Source organism: Patagioenas fasciata, chromosome 4 (assembly GCF_037038585.1).
Source record: "Patagioenas fasciata isolate bPatFas1 chromosome 4, bPatFas1.hap1, whole genome shotgun sequence".
In the NCBI taxonomy this organism is placed as follows: domain Eukaryota; kingdom Metazoa; phylum Chordata; class Aves; order Columbiformes; family Columbidae; genus Patagioenas; species Patagioenas fasciata.
Genome location: NC_092523.1, coordinates 24,472,210 through 24,496,609, shown reverse-complemented (window position 1 = coordinate 24,496,609; position 24,400 = coordinate 24,472,210). Strand labels below are relative to the sequence as shown.

At 38.2% G+C, this 24,400-nt stretch overlaps 1 protein-coding gene across 4 annotated transcripts; it reads left to right on the top strand.

Moving 5' to 3' along the window:
* Positions 1-758: 758 nt before the first annotated feature.
* On the top strand, positions 759-24,037 carry RELL1 (RELT like 1). Of its 4 annotated transcripts, XM_065837619.2 has the most exons (8): positions 807-941; positions 8,216-8,266; positions 11,002-11,241; positions 13,154-13,225; positions 14,559-14,616; positions 16,892-17,122; positions 17,761-17,927; positions 21,494-24,037. In XM_065837619.2, the coding sequence occupies exons 3-7, from the start codon at positions 11,052-11,054 to the stop codon at positions 17,918-17,920; spliced, it is 711 nt and encodes a 236-aa protein (XP_065693691.1). In that variant the 5' UTR covers positions 807-941; positions 8,216-8,266; positions 11,002-11,051; the 3' UTR covers positions 17,921-17,927; positions 21,494-24,037. The 4 variants fall into 4 exon arrangements, with proteins under 4 accessions (XP_065693690.1, XP_065693689.1, XP_065693691.1 ...); XM_065837618.2 differs by lacking the exon at positions 8,216-8,266 and having other exon boundaries at positions 759-941; positions 17,761-17,950; XM_065837617.2 differs by lacking the exon at positions 8,216-8,266 and having other exon boundaries at positions 761-941.
* The last annotated feature ends 363 nt before the right edge of the window (positions 24,038-24,400 follow it).

Here is a 24,400-nt window from a genome sequence, read left to right as displayed (position 1 = left end):
TGAGTTGGGAACCACAGTGCTACACTTAACCAAAAAGAATTCCCCCTTCTCCCTGGGTCTGTCTCCTTCACAACAGAGTGCAGCTGATGCACTTTATCTTGTGAGCCATCCAATTCCAGCTGGAAGAGAAACCAACTGGATACAAAGTGCACCAAGGTCTAAGCACGGGAGTCGTTTCATCAGAGTCTAAATCTAAGTTGGAGATTAGCTGTGACAAATTAAGGAATAAAGCATTAATCTGAGGCCGTATGGATGGGAAGAGGCAACACTGTGAGTGCAGGCAGTACCCCCATACACTAAGGGGCAGCTAATGCGGGATCATTATTAAGTTTCTCAGCGCTTGTGGGTCAAGGTGCCAACGCTGCAGTGGTGGCCACTTCCACACGGCCCCGCAGCCACTCGGCTGAGCTCAGGCTGCCCCGGGACACGATGCCCCTTCTCCACCTCGCCTCCCCGCTGCCCCTCAGCGCTGGGCTCCCTGGGATGGGGGTTCCAGGGCCTGTCAGGCTCAGAAAACCGTGTCTAGGAGCTGCGATATTAAACTGCTTCTGAGGGTGGGGCCGAACCTCAGGAAAATCCTCTCAGGAGTGAGCTAGAAACACCTCCCTCTTTCTCCAAAGCCGCTCCGGGCCGCTGCTTCCCGCGCTCCGCCTCAGTTTCCCCCTCAGCAGTCCCGTGTCACAGGGGGGCGGCCGCTGGGGCTCAGCCCCGCCCCGGGCCGGCGGCCCGGCGCAGGCGCCGAGCGGACAGGGCGCGCCTCGCTGCCGGTGGGCTGGGCTGGGCTCGGCTGGGCCGGGCCGGGGCGGGGGCGGCAGCAACTCGGCTGCCAAGGCGGAGGCGGCGTAGGGAGGTGCCGGGTATGGCTCCGGCAACGACGAGCGGGATCCCGCCGACCCCGCTGGGTCTGACGGATGCCTGGTTGGACAACGGCTCCGTTCTCGGTGGGTCGCTGCGGCCTCGCGGCGGGCGGGAGCTCCGTCGGAGGGGAGGCTTCAAGCCGGGACCCCTCGCTCCCTGCCGGCGGCACCTGAGCTTTCCCGCGGGCTCCCGCCGCCGGCTGTGACCTCGGCGAGGGCTGCGAGCCGCCCGCCTCGCCCGCACTCGGGTGCCTCGGCTGATTCTGCTGCTTCTTCCCCGGGAGCCCACTCTCCGCTCTCCCCACCGCCGCGGGGCCGGAGCGGGAAAGTCGGGGTACCTGGTGTTTGAATCCATGCGCCGCGGCCCGTAGGAGAGTAGCGGGAGAGAGGTTTGTCCCTGCTCCGCCCTGCCCTTGGGCAGCCCGGGGGAGCGAGCAGGGAGGAGGTCGGGGCTTCGCAGTCGCAGCGGCTGGAGTTTCTCCCGCCTGCCCACCGGGAGGTCCCGCGGAGCGCGGCCGTGGGTGACGGCGGCGCTGAGGGGGCGGGAGCGGCGGGTCCCGCTCAGGCGGGCGGGGGGACGGTGGTGTCCATGTTCCCCGAACATATGGCTTTCCGTCATAAAACTCTTCTCCATGTCGCGACAGCCCCCGCCCCGGTCTGTTAATTTAGTACGGTATGGCCATGAGTTGCGGAAAAAATACCAAACCCCGATGAACTCTGCGAACTCGAGTCTATTCCGTAGTTGATGTCTCTTTAAGCTGGAATCGGGTGGCTCACAAAGTAGAAATGCATCAACGAATTGCTTCTGCTTCACTGTTTGTTGTGAGATTAAACTTGGTTTAGCGTTTAGGTTTTGGAAATTCCGTTGACCCTTGAGGTCTCTGACGAGCGCTCGCACACGTACAGGCAGGAAGTTAGTTTTAAATGACATTTTCTTTGTTTATGTCTAACCCCAAATGCTATAGTACTAAAAATCTCAAAGTGAAACAGGTTTTGCTGCCTGTGTAGTCAGAAGTGCTTTTTGGTGTGTTGTCTATCCTTTTCAAACATTTGCATTTAAGCTTGATGCTCATTTTTACCTGGTGTGATTTTTCAGCTATATTATCTTTGGGTGATGTGACTTTGGTAAGACTGTACCTACTTGTTTGAGAGTAACCTTTAAACGCAGTGGGAATGGTTAACACATGCATACTTATTAGCATAAAATTAAGCAGTAAATGTTTTTAGCCTTCCTAAACTTACTTTTGTACATCTGCAATTGTCACTTGGTGCAGGCCAGCTTGGTCAGAAAGGATTGAGATATCTATCACCTGCTGTTTGCTGAAAGCGAGAGGAATGGAAATCTGACATCCAGTCCATCCTTTTCTTTAGAAGAGCAGAAAGAATTACCACTAGGCACAACCTGAGGACAGTTTTTTCCCAACTAATGGATTTTACTGAAAAAGTTGAAGCACACTGAATTTAAAATTTATGTTGACTGGTAGCGAGTGTTCTCCAAGGCCCTAATTATCTTTTTTTTTTTTTCTTCAGGTCTTGTATGCAGAGGTAAGAGGAGAGGAATTGTCAGTTTTTCTTCTCTTCCTAATCTTGGCCATCTTCCTCTCCCTTCTTAGTCTGTTCAACTGCTTTAGTGTAAAATATTTTTTAATAGATAAAAATTTAATTTTCTCTTTGGTTGTTACTTTGGTGTATTACTGGATCGTTTCAGACGTTGAGATTATTATGCAGTTTATCTACTACTGGCATCTTGAAGAGAGAGTAAACAGGTGTTTTAGTAAACCAAAGGATGTGTATACGTAAGCTTATGCTGACTTTACAAATGTTTATACTTAAGATTGCTTCATTGAGCTTGAAGGCAGTTGTGCTGGAGGACTGTTAGTATGCTGAGTGCATTGGTAGGATTTAAAAATGATAGCAGTAATTTAGTCTGGTATACCTCGATGAGTGGTATTATACTTACGGGAGCTAAAAGTTGACAAGTCTAGCAGGAAATGTGGAAGTTATGAAAGAATTTTCTCTTTCCTCTGAGTGCACCAAATGCTTTTTGTCAGTTTATCTGCTGTATCTTCACATAGGAGATATACTGGTTTGGGTTAAAATTGATTTTTGATTCATCTAAACTAGTATGGATGCTAGTTTGCATAAATGCATTGATATAGCGTGTTTGGTAGGATTGATTTTAATGCTGCTTGCTAGATGCTGCTTGCACTTAGAAATTTACCCATGATATGGAGCACTTTTAAATATCTGGTATGTGCAGGAAGGATTTTATTTTTTTCTTTAAACAGCCAAACTGTTGAAGTGTGCTTTATTAAATACATGCGGCAGTTGCATACTGTGCCTATTTCATTTAAAAACTGAAATTTGAGGAAAAATTTTCCAACAGAAATGCAAATGGAAAGCATCAGGTCTATGTATTTTTGCAGCAGGAGCTGTGTGCTGCGCAAGTAGTGACCACAGCAATTACACTGTGAGCACTGCCATTTTAATACTGGCGAACAGTGAAACGTGAGCTTTTTTTCTCTGCATACAGTTTCACAGCATTATCAACTGCATATTGTGTCACAAGCAAGGAATGGACTGAATCTCTGCCTTCCATATTGCAATTTTTCCCTTTCTCAACGGGACAAAACCTCTCTAGAGACTCTTCATTGTTTTTCTCATTGAATTCTTAATGATGTCAGATGCCTTCATGATGTGATTGTTTGGACTGACTGGGTGACTGACAAGATGATTTGTTAGGTTTAGTCTTCCTTTTTGGTTCCTAAAAGCACTACCTGGAGTGTAGAAATTGCAGTGGTTTAAAATTGTTGAGGGCTACATGCACTGTACAGTACTGCTTTTAGCTATAGTTAGTTTGCTGTTAATGGGACCTGTCCTTACATAGGAGGTATCTCCTGTATGCATCTCCCTTCCCAGGCTTGCAGACAACTTACGGAAAGTGTTGATAGCGCCTGTAATTCTGAAATTAATAGGGATTAGGACAGAACTCATCAGGGCGGAGACTGATCACTCAGAGTTGAGAGTAGAAAGCTCTTTCCAGACCCATTGAAAAAACTTGCCCTCAGTCACAATTTTTGTGGTGACTTCTGTGAGCCAAAGACTCGGTCTCTGATTTAAGGACTTTTAGCATGCTCCAGCTTGAGATACTAAGAAAGATGTGTAGTTTTATGGTTTTTAATAGAATGTTGGGTGCTAAGGATGCTGTTGGTATTGTGTTCAGGTAGGTCATCCCTCAGACTTGCTGCATGCGTCTCACTATTGCTGTACTCGAAGTAGGTGCAGTTAGAACAAGCTCTAAATAAACATGGTTGATCCTGTTGCTCACTGTTTTGAGATATCTCTCTTGACAAATCTAATGAAGGTTTTGAGGTCTGTTCTTAACAGCAAACCTTAAACAACCTTGCTTAACCTCTAGGGAAGTTGGTGGTGCTGTTACTAGTTGTCAGTATGTTCTTTAATCATGTGGTTTCCCTTCTCTCGTCAGACTTCCTGCTTATTTCGCTTCTGGTTGTAGGTTCTGATGACTACAAGGAAGCGAGAAGTTGATGGGAATTTGCAAACTTGTTGAATGTTCCTCTCCTATGATAGGAAGATAGGCATTTTTCCTTTGTTATTCTGTTTAAGCATATTCCCTAAAGTACAATTTCTTTAAACAATAGACTAAGCAAATGGTAGGCATTAGGTTTTCTTCACTTAGAGTTTATTTTCTAGAGGAAAAATCTTTTTTTTTTTTTTGTTTGTTTGTTTGTTTTTGTAAGGCCTGCTCTTTGCTGCCTTTTCTAGTTTACCGGGTCTCCTGTAGTTAACACCTTACTAATAAGGCAGAGAAGCCCAAGCTTTTCCTAAATAGCTTTGTGTGTATCTGTTTTGGGCAGTGATATATCTTGACTTGTGATGAAATTGCTTGTTACTTCATCTGCTTAGTTATGTAAAGGCATTTTGACTGCGGAGTCCAGAATAGATAAATACTATTTAAATCTGATAACACTTAAAAAGTGTATTTAAGTTGAAGTCATGGCAAACTGCTCTGGCTAAATTTACTGTCATTAAAATAACTAAAAACTTGTATTAGATCAGCACATAATTTCTATCAGAGTTTTAAACAAATTCACTGCTAAGCACTTGAATTAAGAATCAAAAAAATGAGACGACTTTGATAACAGAAAACTTTATGGCAGCTCTAATATAATGCTTAATTCTATAGCTAAATAAGTTGAATGTACAGAATGAAAGCAAATAGCTGATTTAGGGCTTCTTTTCTTTTAAGAAAAGATCGACCACCTCTGAAATGCTTAACGGACATCAGCTGGCCATTTTTGACATTTAAGTAATTTCACTAGCACTCCATTACCTTACTAAGATTTTAAAAATAAACTTAGTTTTCTTAAATTCATGAGACTTAGTGTGTATTTAGGAAACTGAGGTAATAAACAAGCTTTCTTATTTTTATACTTGAATTTAAAGGTGTGTCATTTAAAACCAAAATTTTTTACTTTAAATGATACTTAAAATGAATGCTTTAAATCAAAGTGTGCATCCATCCACCTTAAATGTCTGGCCTGGAGGTAGGGAGTGTTGTTATAGTTCAGTGGAGTCCAAAGCACATGTCCCCTAGAGCCAGGAGAGGCTGCATCACAAGGTGTGATCATCAGGTGCCTTTTCCTTGCAGGGCGAGCTGAGGTCACAGTTGCCTGACCATCCCTCCCTGTGGCATCGCCAGCTTCAGCAGCCCTGTGATTGTGCCTTGAACAGTGTGTAGGATCCCATGGTGAATTGGACTGGAAGTGGTCCAGGTATTAAAGATGGAAAAACAAACAAACAAAACCCCGAACAGACAAAAACACATCAATGACAAAACCAAACCAAAACCCAACCCCCCAAAAAAACCCCACAACAAAAAAACCAACAACCAACCAAACACGCCCACCACCCAAGCAAATTACTGTTATTATAAATTATTATAGTATAAATTATTTTGAATCTTCAGTGATTGCTCTTCCTCCACAGATGGGTGAACTGGCACAATAATGGTGAGGAGGGGGCAAAATGCGTAAGTTGATGCTGCTTGTGAGACATACCTTCCAGCTATACTCATCTGAGATGTTTGAGCAGATCATATGCTGTATCTGGGTATTTTGTTTGTCTTGTACTTAAATAGCTTCTATATTGATCGTATTTAGTTTCTTTAAATATTAATTATCGTTAAGGCCAACAATAGTTTGCTTCTGTGTACTGGGAGACTGATAGCAGCATTCCATTTGCATGCCTGAAAGCAGGATATACGATTATGTAAGTCCTTGAACTTTATGGAGAAGAAAATAGTGAATATGTATGTACTTATTTTTAGCAGGTAGATTGCTAGAACAATCAAATTCATAAAATGTAAACAAAGTTCTTTAAAAGGCGTGCCGTAAGAAATAAATGGCATGGGCGTAATGGGCAAAATCCAGAGTAACCAAATCAGATTCTTTGTAGAGCAGAGAGAAGATTACATCATTGTTATGGGCTACTTTCTGTAAATTAAACAATACAAAAAAACCTGGAATATGCTTGAAGTAATTGGCTAGATGTAGATGATGCTTAAATTTAGTATAGGAGATTTAGAAAAATAAATGCCTTATTTTAATTATGAGGTTTATATTGCGTATATAACAACTCTACAGGTTTGATGTTTGTTACAGGAAAGTATTTATTTTTCAATAATCTCTGTTTTTCTGTAACCTTTATTAAATATGTCCAGAGATTTCTCACGTACTTTATTAAGAGTCTGAGAATCAACTGTTTAGATCAATACTAAAGGCAAAGCTTTGAGATAACTGGGGCTTATAATGGGGAGGCCCTACTGATCATGCCAAGTATGAAACCTTTTCAAGTACAGGCAGCTAAAACAAGGAAAGAGTGATTCTGTAACTCAGTGCAAGCAGAATCTGATATTGTGGTGGCAGGTAATAAAGGAGGAATTGTTCTGACCCTACATTTGCAGTGGGAAAGAACATAGGTGTGGAGGGCAAGCTGTTACCTTTGCAGGAGCTTAGCTGTGCTTGGCAGATTTTAATAGTTGTGTAGGTACAGTTAGTCCTGCTTTTGACAGTGGGATGAAGTGGTATGACCTCTCTAAGGTGCTCCTGTCTTTCTTTTCTTTGACTTTATAAAACCTTTAAAGGGGAAAAGGAGGTTTCTTACAGAGCAACACCTTTGCTTACATGGTCCATTCCAGCTTTGTTTTTATCACAGCTTTCCAGACGTAGTCTTGGAATATTTTTGTGGTCAGACATTATTTTACTAATATGAAGGGAATGCAGCATTTAACTAGATTGTTAACAGATGTCTAGGCCATGTGAAAATTGCAGTTTAATGAAACATTAAATATGTTTTACTCAATGTGCTAACTTTCTTCCTCCTGTAGTCTGTTTCCTGAAGGTGCTGTAAAATTTTCTTGAGCCATTGCTGGGGTGTAAGAACACTATCTCTGTCAGTAGTAACAATTAAAACCAGTGTAAATTACTTTCCTGAGGTTGATTGTCCTTATATTTTAATTTTGGGTAACGATAGATTATATTCAAGTTCAATACCTAACATATATTAATTTTTAAGCAAACAAGAGTCCATGGGATTTGAATTAGTAGCATGAAATCAATCTGTGATCTGCATCTTAAGCATCACTTTAAATGTGCTGAATATTGCTCCTAAATCTTATTTATTTCGTATCTTCAACTAATTTTGATGTGTGGGCTGGTATACAATGACAGGTATATAAAAATGCCAAGGCAAGAAAACATTGAAGCAAATTAATTTCTGTATGATTTGACTTGAGTCGAAGAACATTGCCGTGGCCTGAACTTGTCGTTAAAAACCATTGTGAAGCAACCTCGTGAGAATGAGGTGAACCATCAACAGTGTGTTAATAACACAATATGCCTCTGGGCAAGAGGAATAGGGAATGTACAATGAATGATGTAGCAGTGACGTGGAACATCAAATATATTGCTCATTAGCCAGGCAAGCGTTGGTTTTGATTTATGTTGTAACTGCTGAGGTTTTTGAGGGCAGACCTCTTGATGTGTGTAGAGTGTTTGATAATGAAACCCGAGTGCTTCACTCTACTTACAAGATTACGCAGCACCAAGTATTTGATCCAGCTAATTAATTTATTCTGGCCTATTTTTGGTTTGCTTTTGGTGAATTTTTGTATCTCCAAACATAAAGTGAACAGCATCAAGCACTTTATGGACTTTGTGTAAATTATGTACTTATAAAGAAATATTATTGATTTAATGTTTTACTAGTAATAAGCAAAAAGCTTTGCAAAGTTGTTTGAGTCTTCTTGAGTTTTAATGGGAGAATTAATTTTTTAGGTATGTAAGGACAACTGAAGAAAAATCACATAGGCTTATCTACATGGGCTGGTATGTTGGAGTAACTATGCTTGCTTAAATAGAAAAAAAAAGTACTTTGAGAATGTTTTCCTGCCTAGTTCAAAAGCTCGTTAAATCTCAATCAAATTAGTGGGCTAATCTATGATACAGAATATTGAGTTGATAAATTGAGTTTTTCAGCTTCTTTCTGTGAGGGGGGGAAAAATGCCTGTGTAGAAACAGTTCTGGGATATTTTTATTTTTCTTTAACTTGTAGGGGTTGCATCTATCCTTTGAGAACTTTTCTGGGTTGTCATTACCTTTTGACTGCAGATTAAATTGTAGCTGCTGAGATTTTTCTCATTGGTGTTCCAGGTAGCAGTGTGAGCAGAAGTACTAAACTAAAGAGCAAAACACATTATGTATGTAGAAAAAGAAACAGAAAACTAAGTCAATCCATGGTTCTTACCATGGAAACATTTACAGATGATTTATCTGAGGTAGGCTTGGAATATCAACCTGAGTAGTTTCTGATGGTTTGCTTTTTTGGAAGGTGGGGTTGGTATCTAGTGATTGCTCAGCTATGAGCTGTCCTAAAACTCTGTTGCTGGAGTTGCTTGTGAACCTGAAATTGGTTCAGGTTTATATAGAATTTTTTCTTGTTTGCTGTCAGCATTTAGTGGTGTTTGGGATCCATTTTCCCATTTTTTTGTTATAGTAGTTTTCTTCTGTTGATGGTATGCAGCTTTGTGAATCAGCTTTGTATTTTAAATTGCATATGTTTTCAGTGGCTGCATCAAGCTTATGAGGTTTCAAGTTGATGATTTAAAAAGAATTATGTAGGACATAAGACTTCTTTTTAAATGTGTAGTTAATCGTTCTACCCTTATTTTTGGAGCACGCTCTGAGACTGTGGCTCCGTGTTACTACAATTCCCTCAGCAAAGTTTGTTCTAGATGTATTTGTCTGTCCTTGCTCACAGTTGCTCGTTTCCCCACTTCAGTTTAATCAGTCTCTTGATTGTCTTGACAGAGCAGTTTGCCAAACCACAGGTTGCCCTGATTCAGTAAAATCACTGCTTAAAGACAAAAGACTTTTTGAGGCTTAACACATCTGGTGATTTTTCAAGCAAGTCTTGTGTATTACCTACTACTGAACTGACAATTCAAGACTGTCCTGAAAAATTCAGAGATATTTTTAAAATAAAACATTTAGAGCTTTGGTATGAAGAAAGCTAAGGTAAATACCTAACTGCAGTTTAAAAAAATATTTTCTGAGCTATCTGTCCCCTTACTGGTATTTTTCAAATACAACTTAGTTATACAGCCAACGCAGTAGAAGTGTTTGTGGAATAACAGGCTTTTGGCAATTTTCTGGAGGCTTCTATTATTTTAAAAGAGGGATTTGATTGTACTAGACATTTGTTTTGAAAGTATCACTGTCATGTAAATGCTTTTCTGATGAGTCTTCTCTTCTTCAACCAGTTTGATTAATGGAACGATTGTGAATTGCTGTGTCCATTTTCGTATTAGCAGATGGAAAATATCTTGAAATAGGGTTAATTTTTTATTGTTGTTGTTTATTTGTTTTTTGTGGTGTTGTCATTCTTTCCTACTCAAAAGAAATGTTTTCAGCTGAAGTGGTTGACAAGAATAGAGGGTAGAAATGCAGGAATATTTTGCATGTTGGAAGAATAATATTTAAATCTTAATTATATGGGGTGGGGAGCGTGTATAAACTCCCAAGGCTCAGGAGGACCTTTCAGTATGGAACGTATGTTTTGATTTAGCTGAACAGCTGAACTTGTATACTTTGGTAAATGAGAAGGCTCACAGATTTTAATTTATCTGTGTGTATTGCCCATAAAAGTGGGCAAACATTGGAACAGGTTGCCCAGAAATGTTGTGGAATGTCCATCCTTCAGATGGAGCTTACCTGAGCAACCTAATCTAATAAAAGCTGCTTTTAACTGTGTTTGGACTGACTTCAGAAGTCCCTTCTAATGTAAATATTCTATACTTTTGGTAGTTCAAAGGCCAGATCTATAACATGGAATGAACCTCTGTTAAATTCAGAGCTCAATTGTGGGTATAGAGTTAGTGTGTGCCTATACTGCAACTTAAATTCTTTGCAAATGAAAAGAAAAGCCTCCTTTCTATTCTGTTTCAAGTTTTAAATACAAAATGGTTTCCAAATCTTAAACAAGGGAAGAAGGAGCCCACCTTATGCTGAGTGAGTAGAGGGTAAATATTCTTCCTTTTGTGCTGTGAAATCCCCGTTAAGAAAAAAATCAAGGCCCCTTCTCTCACATCTGATACTTTTTCTATGCAAGGGTCAATACTAAATCCTCTATTTATTCTCATATTAGGGAAGGATCCATGTCTTTTTTAGCAGTTTTGCATAAACATAATGCCAGAGGAATGGTACAGCATTTTTCATGCTGATGGGAACAAGGAACAATGTGTTGTTCTTATTCCGTGAAATACGTGAGCCCTCTTGTTGAGGTTACACACTTAGTGGGCTAGAATATGGTCTGTTCTTTGCTGTTATATTGAAGAAATATCCTACGGGTTTTTGTTAGATGTTTCACAATCGTTTTATGAAAAGAGAATATTTCCTGTTAGGGGTGTGAGTTCTCAGCCAGTAGAGGATGTGTTGTCCATTCAAGTCATGACAGAAGGTGCATCCCATTGACGTGGTGGGGATTAGCTCATGCTTGTGACTCTCTAAATGCTTTGAAGTTATTTACAGTGTATAGTAATAACTATGTTTCTTCGTTCATGTAGGTAATGGAGAGTTTCTTCAGGCTTTGTCAAGCCATGGCTTACAGACAACTATGACAACTAAAACTGATGGCAATGATGGCAAGGCTGAACACCTAGAGTATATTGCCTTTGCATTGGTTCCTGTTTTCTTCATCATGGGTCTGTTGGGGATCCTCATCTGTCATGTCCTTAAGAAAAAAGGATATCGTTGCACGACAGAGGCTGAACCAGTAGAAGAAGAAAATCTTGATGAAAAAATGGGTAATCAATGAGTCTAATAAACAACTTCCTATTTCTGTACATTGCAACTACTATGGAGTAATTAATTCTGAGACTGGTGTCATTTTTCTGTCTATATTTCACATAAAAACAATATTAAGAATATTTTAATTACCATTATGTGTGTGTTGGGTTTTGATCTTTGCTAGGCAAAACTGGGAGTGTTCCGATTTCCCATGCAAGTCCTCTAACATCAATTAAGAGCTTACAGAGGGATCAAAATATCCAGTATACTTGTTTGCAACTGTACACTGCAACTGGAGTCACCACATTGCTTTTCCGCATTCTACATGCTGTTAGCCACAAAGTATTATACATACTTCTTATCTGAGGAGTGACAAAAAGCTCTTGTTTAAAGCCTAAAAAAATCTTAGCTTTGTGTTTAGCAGTCTTAATTTGTTCCTGTCGTGGTTCTCACCTCTCATAAAACTGAGCCTTTGCACTGACTATCTATGTTGTGTTTCATGTAATGTGTGCTGCTTATAATTTTTTCTTAAGGATACCTTTGTTTTTGTTCTAATGTTTGTTTGTTAGTGCTCTTGTGTTTGTTTCCTTATTCCTATCTACTCTTACTTGGAAAAAAAAAAAAAGACAAACCACAAACAAGAGTGTTATCACTTGTGAAGGGCTGTTCTAACCCAGCATAGCATTTGGCTGTGTAAACACAAGGGCCAAGTCACTTGTAAATCGTTTTGGTCTCTTCTTCCTTTCTCCCAGTTAATTACAGTCAGTAGGTTGATAGCAAGTGCAGATGCCAGCAGCTCTGTGGGGAGCAGCAGTGCCATGTGGGTATTTCGGGAGCGGATACCACCCGGGGCAGGTGTACAGGGAGTGGGACCATCTGGGCAGTTTAGTCACCTGAGTGGTGTCAGTGAGGTGAGTGGTTATGAAAGGGGGACAACTTTAGGTCTCGGTTTGGGGAAGTAGCTGTATCTAAGCTGCACTGCAAAGCTGCAGCTATTAGGATCATAGAATAAGTTTGGTTGGAAAAGATCTTTAAGATCAAGTCCAACAGTTAACCTGGCGCTATCAAGTCCACCTCTCAGCCCTGTCCCTAAGGATGAAGATGAAGCATGAGTACAGAGATGAAGTCCCTAAGTTACTACTTAGAGACAAATTTAGTGTCTCCTACCAAACAACTCAATCCTGTGTGTGTGTTTTTTTTTTTTTTTTGGTAAGTAATGCTGGGCACATCAATTATTAGGCAAGGGCAGATTTGTGCCTCTTCATTGTTCTGTTTCTCTCTCTAATTTTTCTCTGCCTTCTGAGGTTATTCTGGGGAAGCTTCCAGTATTGCTAATGGGTACAATTGATTCCAGAAGTTTTAAATATAGTAATGAGATTTCTTTCTTAAATCCCTTGCTCCTGTAGTCATACGATAATTTTTATTTCAATAAAAAAATCAAATGTTATGTCCTTGTAGATACGATGAAAAGCTTAAACTGAATCCCTCTTATACTAGAAGCTGGTCATACCTATTTTAAAACAATAGTGACTTGAGGCAGTTTAATGATTTGGTTTCTTTTCCTCCCTATTTTTAGGATTAGAAATGCTGCTCTCTAGTTTTTCTCCTCTTTACTAGCTAGAGAATGAATTTTGACATATGCATGTGAAAATATTGAGTTTAAGTCTTAGATTAATATGTCAGAGCCGATGTGCAGATTCCTTAAACTAGTGTTTGTATTTTTTCCTGAAAAAGGACTAAAAAGCCTTACCTAAACTTTCCCTTCAAAGTGACGATAGATCTTGTCTTGTCTTAATGTAACTTCTTCTGGTGGGTGTTTGATCTTGTTTTGGCTTTTTTGTTTGTTTTGGTTTTACTTTGTTTTAAAATAATTCATTTCTTGTTTTGGAAGGCCAAGATAATTGACAGCATGTTTATTTCCTTGCACAGAAATGAATGAAACTGTACATGAGAATAGTGACACTGTGGGACAAATTGTTAACTACATTATGAAAAATGAAGGTATAGTATTGTGGTATTGAAGTCTTTGTTGCGGTGTTCTATAACAAATGTATTTTTCAGATATTCTGAATTATGGTATGTTTATGGGTTTTCATTGAATAACCATTTTGTACATGCTTAACTCTTTGAGATTGCCTTCAGAAGGCAATAACTTAAAACAAAATGTGAGTTTTTTGCTTACCTGAAAATTATTTTGTATGGTGAGTTTGGTTCATGCATTTCTTGATATTTTAACTATTTGGGGGTGGGGGTTTGTTTGTTTTGTTTTTTTGGGGTTTTTTGTTTGTTTGTGTTTTTTATGTGGTGTGTTTCGGGTTTTTTTTTGTGTGTGTGTGAAGTAAAAGTTGCTTTCTTAATGGCAGTGTTTAAAGCATGTGAAATTTTTGTTTTGACCAGATTAAACTTTGTGTCTTGAAATGACTCTTGCAGCTGTTTTCTCATGGAAAAACTTGTGCATAACTGAGACAATAGGTTAGACTAATGCTAACATTGAGTTTGGTCATGGGATCTTCATGGGCTCTATGAGCAAAGTAAAACATAGAGAGGAAGATATGACTGAAAAAAACCAAACCACAGTTAAGCAACCCATCAAATGCTTGGTTAGTTCAGAATGTATTTGGCCAGTAGAAAAAACATTTAGGAGACTGTGTGTTTTATAGTACAAGAACTTTTTGATTTTTAATCTTATATTTGTATAAAAGTTCTCCTAACCATTGAACTGGCTTTGGCTTGCTTCTGAATGAAGAGTAGTCCTCTGAAAAAGTTGTATTTTTGGGTATGTTTGTGGGTTTTTTGGGGGGTTTGGTTGTTTTTTCCTTAATAACTGTTAGGGCTTTGAGCATGTGTCTTTTTCCTCAAGGCTGGCATTAGGTACCCTGTGTTCTTTTTGTAATATGTGAGCAATCGGTAGTTGTTGGCTGATAATTAATTTGCATTTTTTTAGGTCTCACTTAAACTGGTGGTTTTTTTTAATCTGAGGTTGCTTTATACATGTGAGGTGCTGATACTCCTGTGGTCAGATAGATGTTTTGAAATTTTTAGGGAATTTTTAGGGAGTGTTGTGCACGTGGCTACCTTCTATGGCTTGTACTGGGGCAGCGCTTTGCGTGCAATATGAACTGTAATTTTAATAGCTCAAGTTAAGAATATATCGTAGAATTATATTAATTTTTTTGGCATAATTTTCTCTTAAGTTTTTTTTGGGGATATATATATAGTTCAGGTGTCTTTCTTTTAAACTGAATGTCTTAGAGGACCCTTAATTTTGCTGTTTATTTTTTTACTAAAGTTAGAGCTGTACACTTTTGAAGAGTTATATTTATTCTCATTGCAGCAAATGCTGATGTGTTAGAGGCCATGGTAGCAGATAGCGGTGTCTTTGAACCTGAAAGGTAATTACTCATCTTTTTAATGCATGTTTCCTGAGGCAACTAAAAACATACTCTTTCAAAGAATTTTATTTCCTGAGCACTTTTAAGGCTACATCACTTCCTTGAGGTAGCGGCTAAGAGGATAATACTTCTATTTCCTTGTGGTGTCTCTGAGTCACTAAATTTTAATGTATGCTCTAGGTTAGTAACTGGCTTTTCTGGTGATGTGTTTTAGGTGTATGATACGAATTTGTTGCTTTTTGGGCTAAAGGTTTACAGAGGCTGTAAATACTTGCTTACTTTAGGGTGAAATTACTTACAAGTTGGCTTAGTGCAAAGAACAGAAGCAGCACTCATTTAATTTGTATGGATGCTAAATTAAAATAGACATCTTTCTGTGTCCTTTTTTTCTTTATGGTAATATATGTTGTCTAACCTACCTCTGATTTTGTAACTACACACCTATTTAGAGAACTAGGTAGAGAAAGTACTTCAGCCCTTGAGTTGCAGATTCATCCTTTGTGTAAAAGTTCTTATTTCTGTACATAAGTACCTTTAAACTATATCTGAACTACTTTTCATATGTAAGCCTGAGTTCATATTCAAGGCAGAGAAGATGAAAGATCAAGTAGTAGTGTGTCACTAATAAAAGTAGTAGTGGGAGTGGGTAGTTTTAGCAAAACAGTTGAGTATGCAACCATTTATCTCTTGCTTTAACAGCAGAGGCTTTGTTACTGAAGCAAGAGAACTTACAAAAGGAGTTCTTCTCAGTATAGGAATTTGATGATACAAATAGTAATGACTAAATAAAATCTCCACTTCTGCCTCTTAAAGCCATTAGTTTCTGTCTTTGCTTCAGATATTGAGCAGATTTTATTTCCTTTATAGCAGTCTCTTATTTGAAGTCCATTAAATGTCTCCTGTCAATATTTTTGTTTTGAAATTGAAATCCAAGTGACCCAAGTCTTTTACGGCATGTTTTATTTATTTAATTTGTTATTTCTGTTCTCCCCTGGAGTCTCTTCAGTTTGTTTGTATTTTTCTTGAAATAACATTTCTAAAACCAGATGGAACCTTCAGCTGAGCCATGATTAATGCTGAGTAATGTAACTTAAGCTACACAGGTTGTACAAATTTCACAGTGGAAATAACAGGTGTATTTTTTAAGCAACAGTATCATAAGGATTCATGTTCAGCTTGTGATCTTCACCTTTTTCTGAAGAACGATCATCTGGCTAGTTGTTCTTTAATCTGTGTTTGTAAAATTCTTCTGCTAAAGCACAGAGATTTATATTGTCCTTACTGCAATATATCCAGGATTTGCAGCAAGATTTATGTGTGTGCTAATGTGTCTTTCACGCAGGTGTTCTCCTCTGATCATGCTAATTTTTCATGTGGTCCTCTACAATTACTATGGGTGACTGAAAGTGTATGGGTACTTCAGCTGTTGTTCTGTTTTGGTACCCAAGGACCTCTTTAAAACACTGAATGTCACCAGGACCAGAATAACCACAGTTAGTGTGTCTTTCCAGTTTCATAATAATCTACTGATGCATAACTTTTTTTTTTAATAAACAAGGTATGTTGCCTTATGCTACGGTAATTTCACCTTAGTGCATTGAGCGCCAGCTTCCTTTAGGAGAATGTATTGCAAGACAGTGTCAAAATTGACACTGAAGTCCAAAATAGTGCATCTTCTGCTTTCTATCTATGCTATCTGCTCTTCTGTTTTAGAAGAAGATTAGGTTGATTTGATTAGAAATTCTCAATAAATGTCTTTTCGTGGCTATACTTTTTCTTTCTTTCTTACTTGGACATTTTTCTTAAGCTTAAGCTGAATTAACGGTTGATTGCTTTTTCTCTTCATGGTAGACATTTTAATTTTTGACTTTTCACAATATTTTCCAACTATGCTCTGAGTTCTCAGAGATACTATAGCCGTTCTGAAATACTTTCTGTAGTTCTCCAAGTGTGAACTTCATCTGCTAATTAAATGTCTTCATCAGTGTAAGTCCATGTAACCTGTTCTGTTTTAGCCTGATGTTGTTTTTCCATGTGCTTGCCCTTTGTGTTAGTTATCTTAACTGCAGCTGAATTAATTTATGGAATTGATTTTTAACTGTAAAAATGTGATATCAGAGGGAACCTTAAACCAGACAGCTTCATAAGTAAGCGGCCTCTGAAAAAAATAGCTATTCACTAGACATAACTGAAGGTTATATTTTATCCTTTTCTCCTTTTTAAGGAACAGGATTTTATAGTAAGCATTAAATTTCCTTTATACTTTTTCCAACAGCCCTTTATCTCCTACCTCTCCTGAGAGTCCTGGGTCCCCTCTGTCACCTGGTGCTATTCCGTTTAAGCACAACTGCAAAGGCCATCACTTCCACACTGTTGGAGGAGTAGTAGAAAAGGATGTTTGTAATCGTTGTAGCCACAAACGATGGCACCTTATAAAGCCCGCTCACAAATCTAAAGAGCACAGAAGAAGTCGTCTTGGGGAAGTTACAGTCCTTTCTGTGGGAAGGTAAGACTTGGGTAATATTATTGTGTACTTTTCTTAAGGATGCTACAGGGACCCATGTTGGATCAGATAGTCATTGATTCTACTTTGTTTATAGCATCAGTGATTGTTTTTTGTAATCCTTTTACTGTTAGACTGAAGTTACTTCTGGAAGAAGTAAATTTAATTTGTTTTGGTTTTTAGAGGTATGTAAATAGATGGGGATTTACTGTGGGTGTAAATCCAAAGCCATTGCTCAATTGATACTGGCTAAAAAGAAATAAGAATTGCACACTCATAAATTCCTTTGCTTTTTAATTTGTTATTTCTCAGCTAAGTGTGAGCTATCAAACCCACTTCATTCTGTTTTGTTAATTTTAATTCATAGCTTACATTGTATTGTCTTAAAAAATTGCTGTTTTAAGTAGTAGTATGCTCTCTGTGGATTCTGCTTTAAAACATGGTTCCCTAAGGAAGTGTAATTCAGCAGTAGTGAGTATTAGAAGTGCGTGTAGGTAATAGGAAGGAGGATTGCTCTGGAGGGAAGCCGATCTGTGCTGATCTGCTCTCATGTCTAGGTCTTGGGACTTGAAAATGTGTTCTTGTCTGTACACTGGGTACTCTGGAGAAATACAACTGAATCTTTATTTTGCTTACCTCAGATTTAGAGTCACAAAAGTGGAGCACAAATCGAATTCCAAAGAACGGAAAAGCATGTTATCTGTTACTGGAGTGGAGAGTGTCAATGGCGATACGCTTGCCAGCGAAGCACCTGCCACACCTGTGAAACAGGAGATGCAAGAGAGAAAAAGCTCAGAGTAAACTGCAGGTATCAAACTAATGTCGAAAGTGGTACGTTGTGAAATAAGTGAAGGTAATCAGTAAAGAGAAATGAAGTTGAAAATGTATCGGTTTGATGTGAAAACTCCTCCTTGAATTTCAGGTTTCTGAAGAAGTCTGCAAAAATTACATTGGATCACTCAGTTAATGATAAATTGGTAAAGGCTAAATTATCCACCAAATTATTATCCACTTTTTATTTAGACTTTGTAATTAGAGTAGATGTTGAAATAAAAACAACTTTGTGGACGTGGTGTCACTGGTCCAGGAAATAACACGTCTGCCTACTCATTTTTTTGGCAATAAATGATGGTTCAGATTTAGGGGCAATGTGCTTATTACACAAAAGAAACAAATGCTGCTGAGAGCTGCATCACTGGAGTAACTACAGTGCTTCTTCCTTATGCTTGCTGCCCTGTGCTGTGCGCTTGGATGAAGTGACTGCTCACTGGATGCTTCTCTGATAGACCAGTGGAGCTTTGCTAATAAGAATGGAGACGTGAAAATGCTCATTTTGCAGGCATCTGTGATAGGTTGCTAAGCCAGGAGGTTGGGTTTTTCTTTGTGAGTCATTAAACATCAGTGAATTGCTTGAGATACCCCATTAAGCACATAAAAAACCTGTCTGGCGTGGTTCTGAAACGTACCAGATTACTTTTCTACCTGTTGGGGAAAAAACCCTGTAAGTTAATATGGTTTACTTCTAACTGATGACAGACTTGATAATCTGAGGGGAAATCACAAATGCGATTCCACATAGTTAGCTTGACCCTTAAGAGAAAAAAAGAGCTTCTGAGGTGCCAAAGGCACTGGATTTGAAGAAAGTGAATGAAGAGCACTGTGCCAAGCTCTGTGTGCTGGGAGAGAGGGTAAAGTCATGTGGTGTCAGCTCAGTCTAGTTTCAAATGGAGTAACTTCAAATGTAAGAGGGAAATGTGCAAGTGGAAATCGGATATGTTTAAAAATGTAACAAGACCCCAAGCCCCTTGGTGTCTTCAGGTTCAGTTCTGAAAGACCAAGGTGCAAGATACGGCCTTTCTATAAATCTGTTGTTTGTTCATTAAGAAAACATTCTGTAATTGTATCACTTTAGCAAGGAAGAGGAGCTGGTGTGCAACAGGAAACTTCCTCCCAGCTTTCACTAGCAGCACAGGTATGACTGCTGAGCTAGGTGGAATGTACTTGTCTGTGCTCTGTGCCTCATCATTAAATTATACCCAGTTTTTTGGAATGGTTGCTATAGAGGAAAGACAGACTTGTGGATGTGGTATGCTTCCAAGTGATTAAAAAGCTGTGGAGGGTAATGAAGTAAATTGTTTTTTTGCTCAGCGAGTAAGAACGTAAATAGTAGCCTAGTTTGTAAGGAGGGTGGAGTTCAGGTTTCAAAAATTACGAAGTTGGAATAAGCTGTTTTGTCTTTATTGCTGGATGTGTATAAGACCGGACTGGACAAATGCTTGTCGAAGCCAGTGTAAATACAGCTGGGCCTGCCCTGGAGTGAAGTGCCAGACTGCAAGTGTAGTTGTTGTTTATCTGGTTTGTGTGTTTTTGTTCTGTGGCAAATTTTGGCAAATCATAGCTTTCTGGTGGCTGCTGTCTTATTACTGCTCTGTAATCTCTGAAGGATCTACACGTGGTACTGGAAGACAAACTTTACTCTTATTTTCTGATTCAGAATTACATCCTGGTGGTCAGGTTTTGTTGTTGTGGGGGTTGTTGTTGTTGTTGTGGGTTTATCTTTTGCTGTCGTTGTGGTTTCTTTCCTTTCTTCCCTTTTTAAAAATCAATATTAGCTGAATTAGGAGAGAACCTCTTCCTTTACGGGCTGCATTGGCGTTTGCATGCCCAGCTAATTGTTTTAATACTCCTGTGACTATTTTTATTTCCTTTCCGTCTTTAATGGTAGCATGATCAGATTGTTAGTAATATGATTTTTGACTTAAGGGCAGACTAGTTATTTTCTGTTTAAACATCAGAAATAGAAAAGGGCACATATGAAAAGTGCAAAAGTCCAATTCCAGTGCACTTTAATTTAAAAGAAAAATAAAAAAAATATTTTGAAAAATCCCTCTAAAATATGTTTGTAGTCCAGTTTTTTTCTAATTTGTTCTTTCCTGTACTAAATAAGAAAGCTGTTCCCTGCAATTAGCTAAAAGTTGTTCTCTAAATTTAAACCATTACTGCTTTAATCTAAAAATAAGCTGTTCTCTAGAGAAATATGATAGTATAGCTATAAAAAAATTAACATCTACATGTGGCAGCTTTTTATTGTAGAACCTCCCTTAGGATTACAGTATTGCCCTTTCTGATAATAAATGTGCTTATAGCAGAGAAATGGGTTCACAGAATCTCTTGTGAAGGTCTCCCTGGTCCAACAGAACTATTTTGTAAATCATCTGGGAAACTGGCCAGGCCTGTTTGATGTGTACTACAGAAAATAAACAGATCTTGCTTGAAAGACTTTAATACTGTTCTCTCGCATGGGTCTACATCGTTTGTTGTCCACTGCCATGAAAAGTTGTTTGCATATAAACAGATACTACTTTAATTGCATGTTTCAGACTTCTAATAAATTAATATAGCTTAATGTACTGAAACTGAACACATAAGCAGCATTTATGAGTTCTGTGCCCCCAAGCAACAGATTAATGGTAAAAAGCATATAGTTTTGGAGGATTTGGCTCACATCTTCAGATGCAGAGGAAGAAGGCAGATACAAATGTGTTTAATTGCTGCCAGAAAAGGTTTGTTCTGGCACTTGGTGGCAGTAGATTTGTGCTTTGTGGTCTGACTTTAACTGTTGTCACTTCGAGTTTCTGTACAAGATGGAATTCCTCAGTTGGGCCGTATCTGAATGTTGTAATATTGCTGAGTACTTATGTTCACTGCTATTCTCAAATTCAGGGTTTGCTCTTTGTTTCTTAGGGTTTTTTTGTGGTCTGGTTTTGGTTGTGGTGGTGTTTTGTTTTGTTTTCCTTCCCTAACCTGTCGTGTTCGTAGTATTTTCTGGAAGCAACATCTACAGTGTTTCAACATACCATAGTGTCTTGCTGGCTGCATCATTTGAAGTTGTAACAGGTGTTCTCTGTGTCTTCAAGGTCCATGTTCTCAGCAGACTCCATTTCTTCAGTAAAGTTTATTTAAAATATGCCTAGTGGCACATAAAAAAGTGGAAGATATACAGCTGATAGTTGAAGTCAAAATTTTGAGCCAAGCTCTTGCACATCTATTGTAAGCTACTGGGTAAACAAAAACTTAAAAGTACTGGTGCACGAAAGCATTTCCATTCCTAGTATCCTTTTTGGACTTGTGTGTGCTTTGCACTGTGGTGTGATTTTTTTGTTTTGTCCATCCTTTTCATGAGCACCAGCTGAACTTTTAGTTCCTCGTGTTTAGGATTTCACATGCTAAACTTGCAATGCCTGGCAACCACTTCATGCGATTGCAGCATTTTTTTCAATTTCAGAGCATTTGCTAACTTTTTAATTGATGTGTTAATCCTAAACGTATTTTGCTAGTTAGCCTTATTCTTACAATTGTTTTCTTCCCTTACAGGTAGAACTTTCAGAAGAAGCTTGTCTGCTAGCACTTTGGAGGAACTGAAAACTCCCAAGAGATGCACACTATTTAAGGAAATGTATTTATGGCACTGTAGCATTTTACAAGTTATGTGATGGCATCCATACAAAGTTAAACACTTAATGGTTTTTCATCAGTAAAATCAATAAGATGTAGACACTTAAATGCTGTTGAGCTGGATGGACCACATACCAAATGTTGGGCTTCAACTTGGAAAGAAAAAATATGTAGAAGTTTTTGGACAGAAAAGGTGAAAGCCTTTTTGAATAATATCAAGTTTTTTGTACTTAGACAAGCATTTTTAATGAGCTCAATATTACGAGTAATGTAATTACCATGTGGATAAACTGTGTTCACCCCTCTCACCATCTGGATTTTTCACCTCTGTTCTTCCCCTCCAGCACTGACAAGTGTTTGCTGAAGATAAAAGCCAGCCTTTGGAAGTTGAAAATATGATTTTAATCTAATGCCTAGTAGCCAAGCAAAATATACAAAGAAATAATTATGTCAGCCAAAATCTGCATGTGTGCCTAGAGTATATTAGCCCTCAGGCTCTGTGAATGGTACGTCACAGTATGGAGTGACACAGCGATGTGCAGATGTTAAATTAAATTGTTGTCTTCCCTCCCCTTGCCTCCCCCTTACTACTTTGAACAGGCTGAAAAGCATCTTTTTCTATGGAGCTGGGTGAGCTCTTGGGAAGGTTACTTTCCTCAAGGCTATTTTTTTTCCATTTTCTTGTAACTATTCACTCATTTGAAAAATGCATCATAGTTTTGCCTTTCTTTTTTGTTTTTACCCACAAGTACCTTATTAAGCTAACACAACGTATTTCAACTGTTAGATAAGGATATGGAATATTTGGCATTAAAAATTTATGGAGTATATTCTGAAGTACTTCAGAGTGCCTTACTGGACTGAGGGTAGCTGTTTTCATTGGCACCAAAATCTTAAGCCAGTGTTACTCTCTTTGTAATTTAAGTGTGACTTAATGCTGAAAATGCCAGTAATGTTTTTGTCACGTTAATTCTTTGTGTCTACTTGCCATGATCTCTGCTTTCTCCTGTTACTTGTTTTTGGGAGGGAAGTCTTTGCAATACTTCAGCAAACTTTGCTGTGTGATAGAAACTGAAAATAACACTTGTTCTGAGTGCCTAAGAATATAAGCTCTAACTTAATGCATTTTAGTAGAGATTGCACTATATTCTGAGAACTATAAAGCAACTTAATCTGCTTTTTTGAACTCAATGAAAATCAGTATTTGTTTTGAAATGGATTTATTTTACATTAATACTTTAAATCCTTTTAGTCCAAGTGCTCTAAACTGTGTTTCTCCTTCAGATCTGAAATTTGGATTTATTCATCAGTTTATGCAGTGCTAACAATCAGTGTGTACAAAGATAAAAATTAATCTTCTTGCTTACGTATTTAGATACTATCTTGTCTTGTTAGGGAGCATGAAGCTTATTTCACTCTTGCTGTTACAGTGAGCACTGCTGATGGTCTTCCTTCTGCTTATATCCATGAGATACTGACTGGACCTATCAATATATACTTTTCACTTATATTTGCCAAAAAAACCCTCAACCACCACCCACAAAAGCTCTGGGGAGAATAAATAGTTTATTGTTCCTTTTAAAATTGATATTTTTAGAGATAATTGTCCAACCTTGAGAACCTAGAGTAACTGTTTGGCCAGGATTGGAAATTGACTGTTTAGCATCCCTACTCCCATTAATTTAGATCTGGCTTATGAAATCTCTTCAGTATTTTAGTGTGACATAAACATCAGGCTCACCTTACTGGCACACATTTAATTATTATTATTTTTTCTTTTTCCTCTTGAAGCTTCACTTGATTATTTGTATGAAGAGATAATATTTCTAAAATGTAGTTACGTTTAGTTATAGTAGTTAACTTTCAGTTTCCAAGATAATGAGAGCTATGAGTATGAAGCCTTACTGTGAAAAGGGATCACTGGGCAAACCCAAGCAGTATCAAATGATTTTCAGAAAGGAGATACACAGTTATAAACTGTCCCAAAAGATTTTTTAAAATAGCGGGGGTAGGGGGGGTTATTCTGATAATATTGTGTTTTGAGACATGATGTGTTAGTACTACAAGTAAATTTGCCAAAGGGGTGGAAGAAAGTTTAAACAGAAGTATGTATTTTTTTACTTAATTTAAAAGAAGTAGTTTCTATTTTGATTCCATTGGAAATAAGTAGAATAAATGAAAATGTGTTGGATATGTAGAACATTGTTTACCTGTAGAAAATACTTAAGGTATTACAAGACCTGATATGTGTAAGAATTTAATTTGTGCATTGCTACTTCAAAAGAGGATTTAGAAACTGTGCCTGTTTCATTGCATTTAACACTACACTCTGCTATTTTTCAGGAGTATGGATAGTGCCATACTAGTCTGCCTTAAATTTGCATATCAGATGTATTTTTAACAAAATAGTTTATATACAACTTTTGTACTACCAAGCAGTAAATAAAAAATATCGATTCTTAAGCTTGCTTGTGTCTTCCTTAAGCCTGCATCCATTGCGTGAAATGCTACCTTTGCACAGTCTTAATGTATAATGCAATCTCTTTGTATCTTTTTATGGAGGTAGTGAGAAGCTTAGGTTGTCGCATGATGTATTACACTTCAGAGCAGTTTTATTTTCTTGAGAAAAGACAATTGTTAGTATTATTTTGGTTACAATTTTAATGTGGGAAAGAAGAAAATCTATGCTTTAAGTCAAGCTGGTATCTGATTAGATTAAAAATCTTTTACCATTAAAGTAACAAGACTTTAAACTTTTTATTATATTTGATGTGGAGCTTTTAGAAAATACGCATTATCTCTATTCACAATTGTTTTCATAAGGTA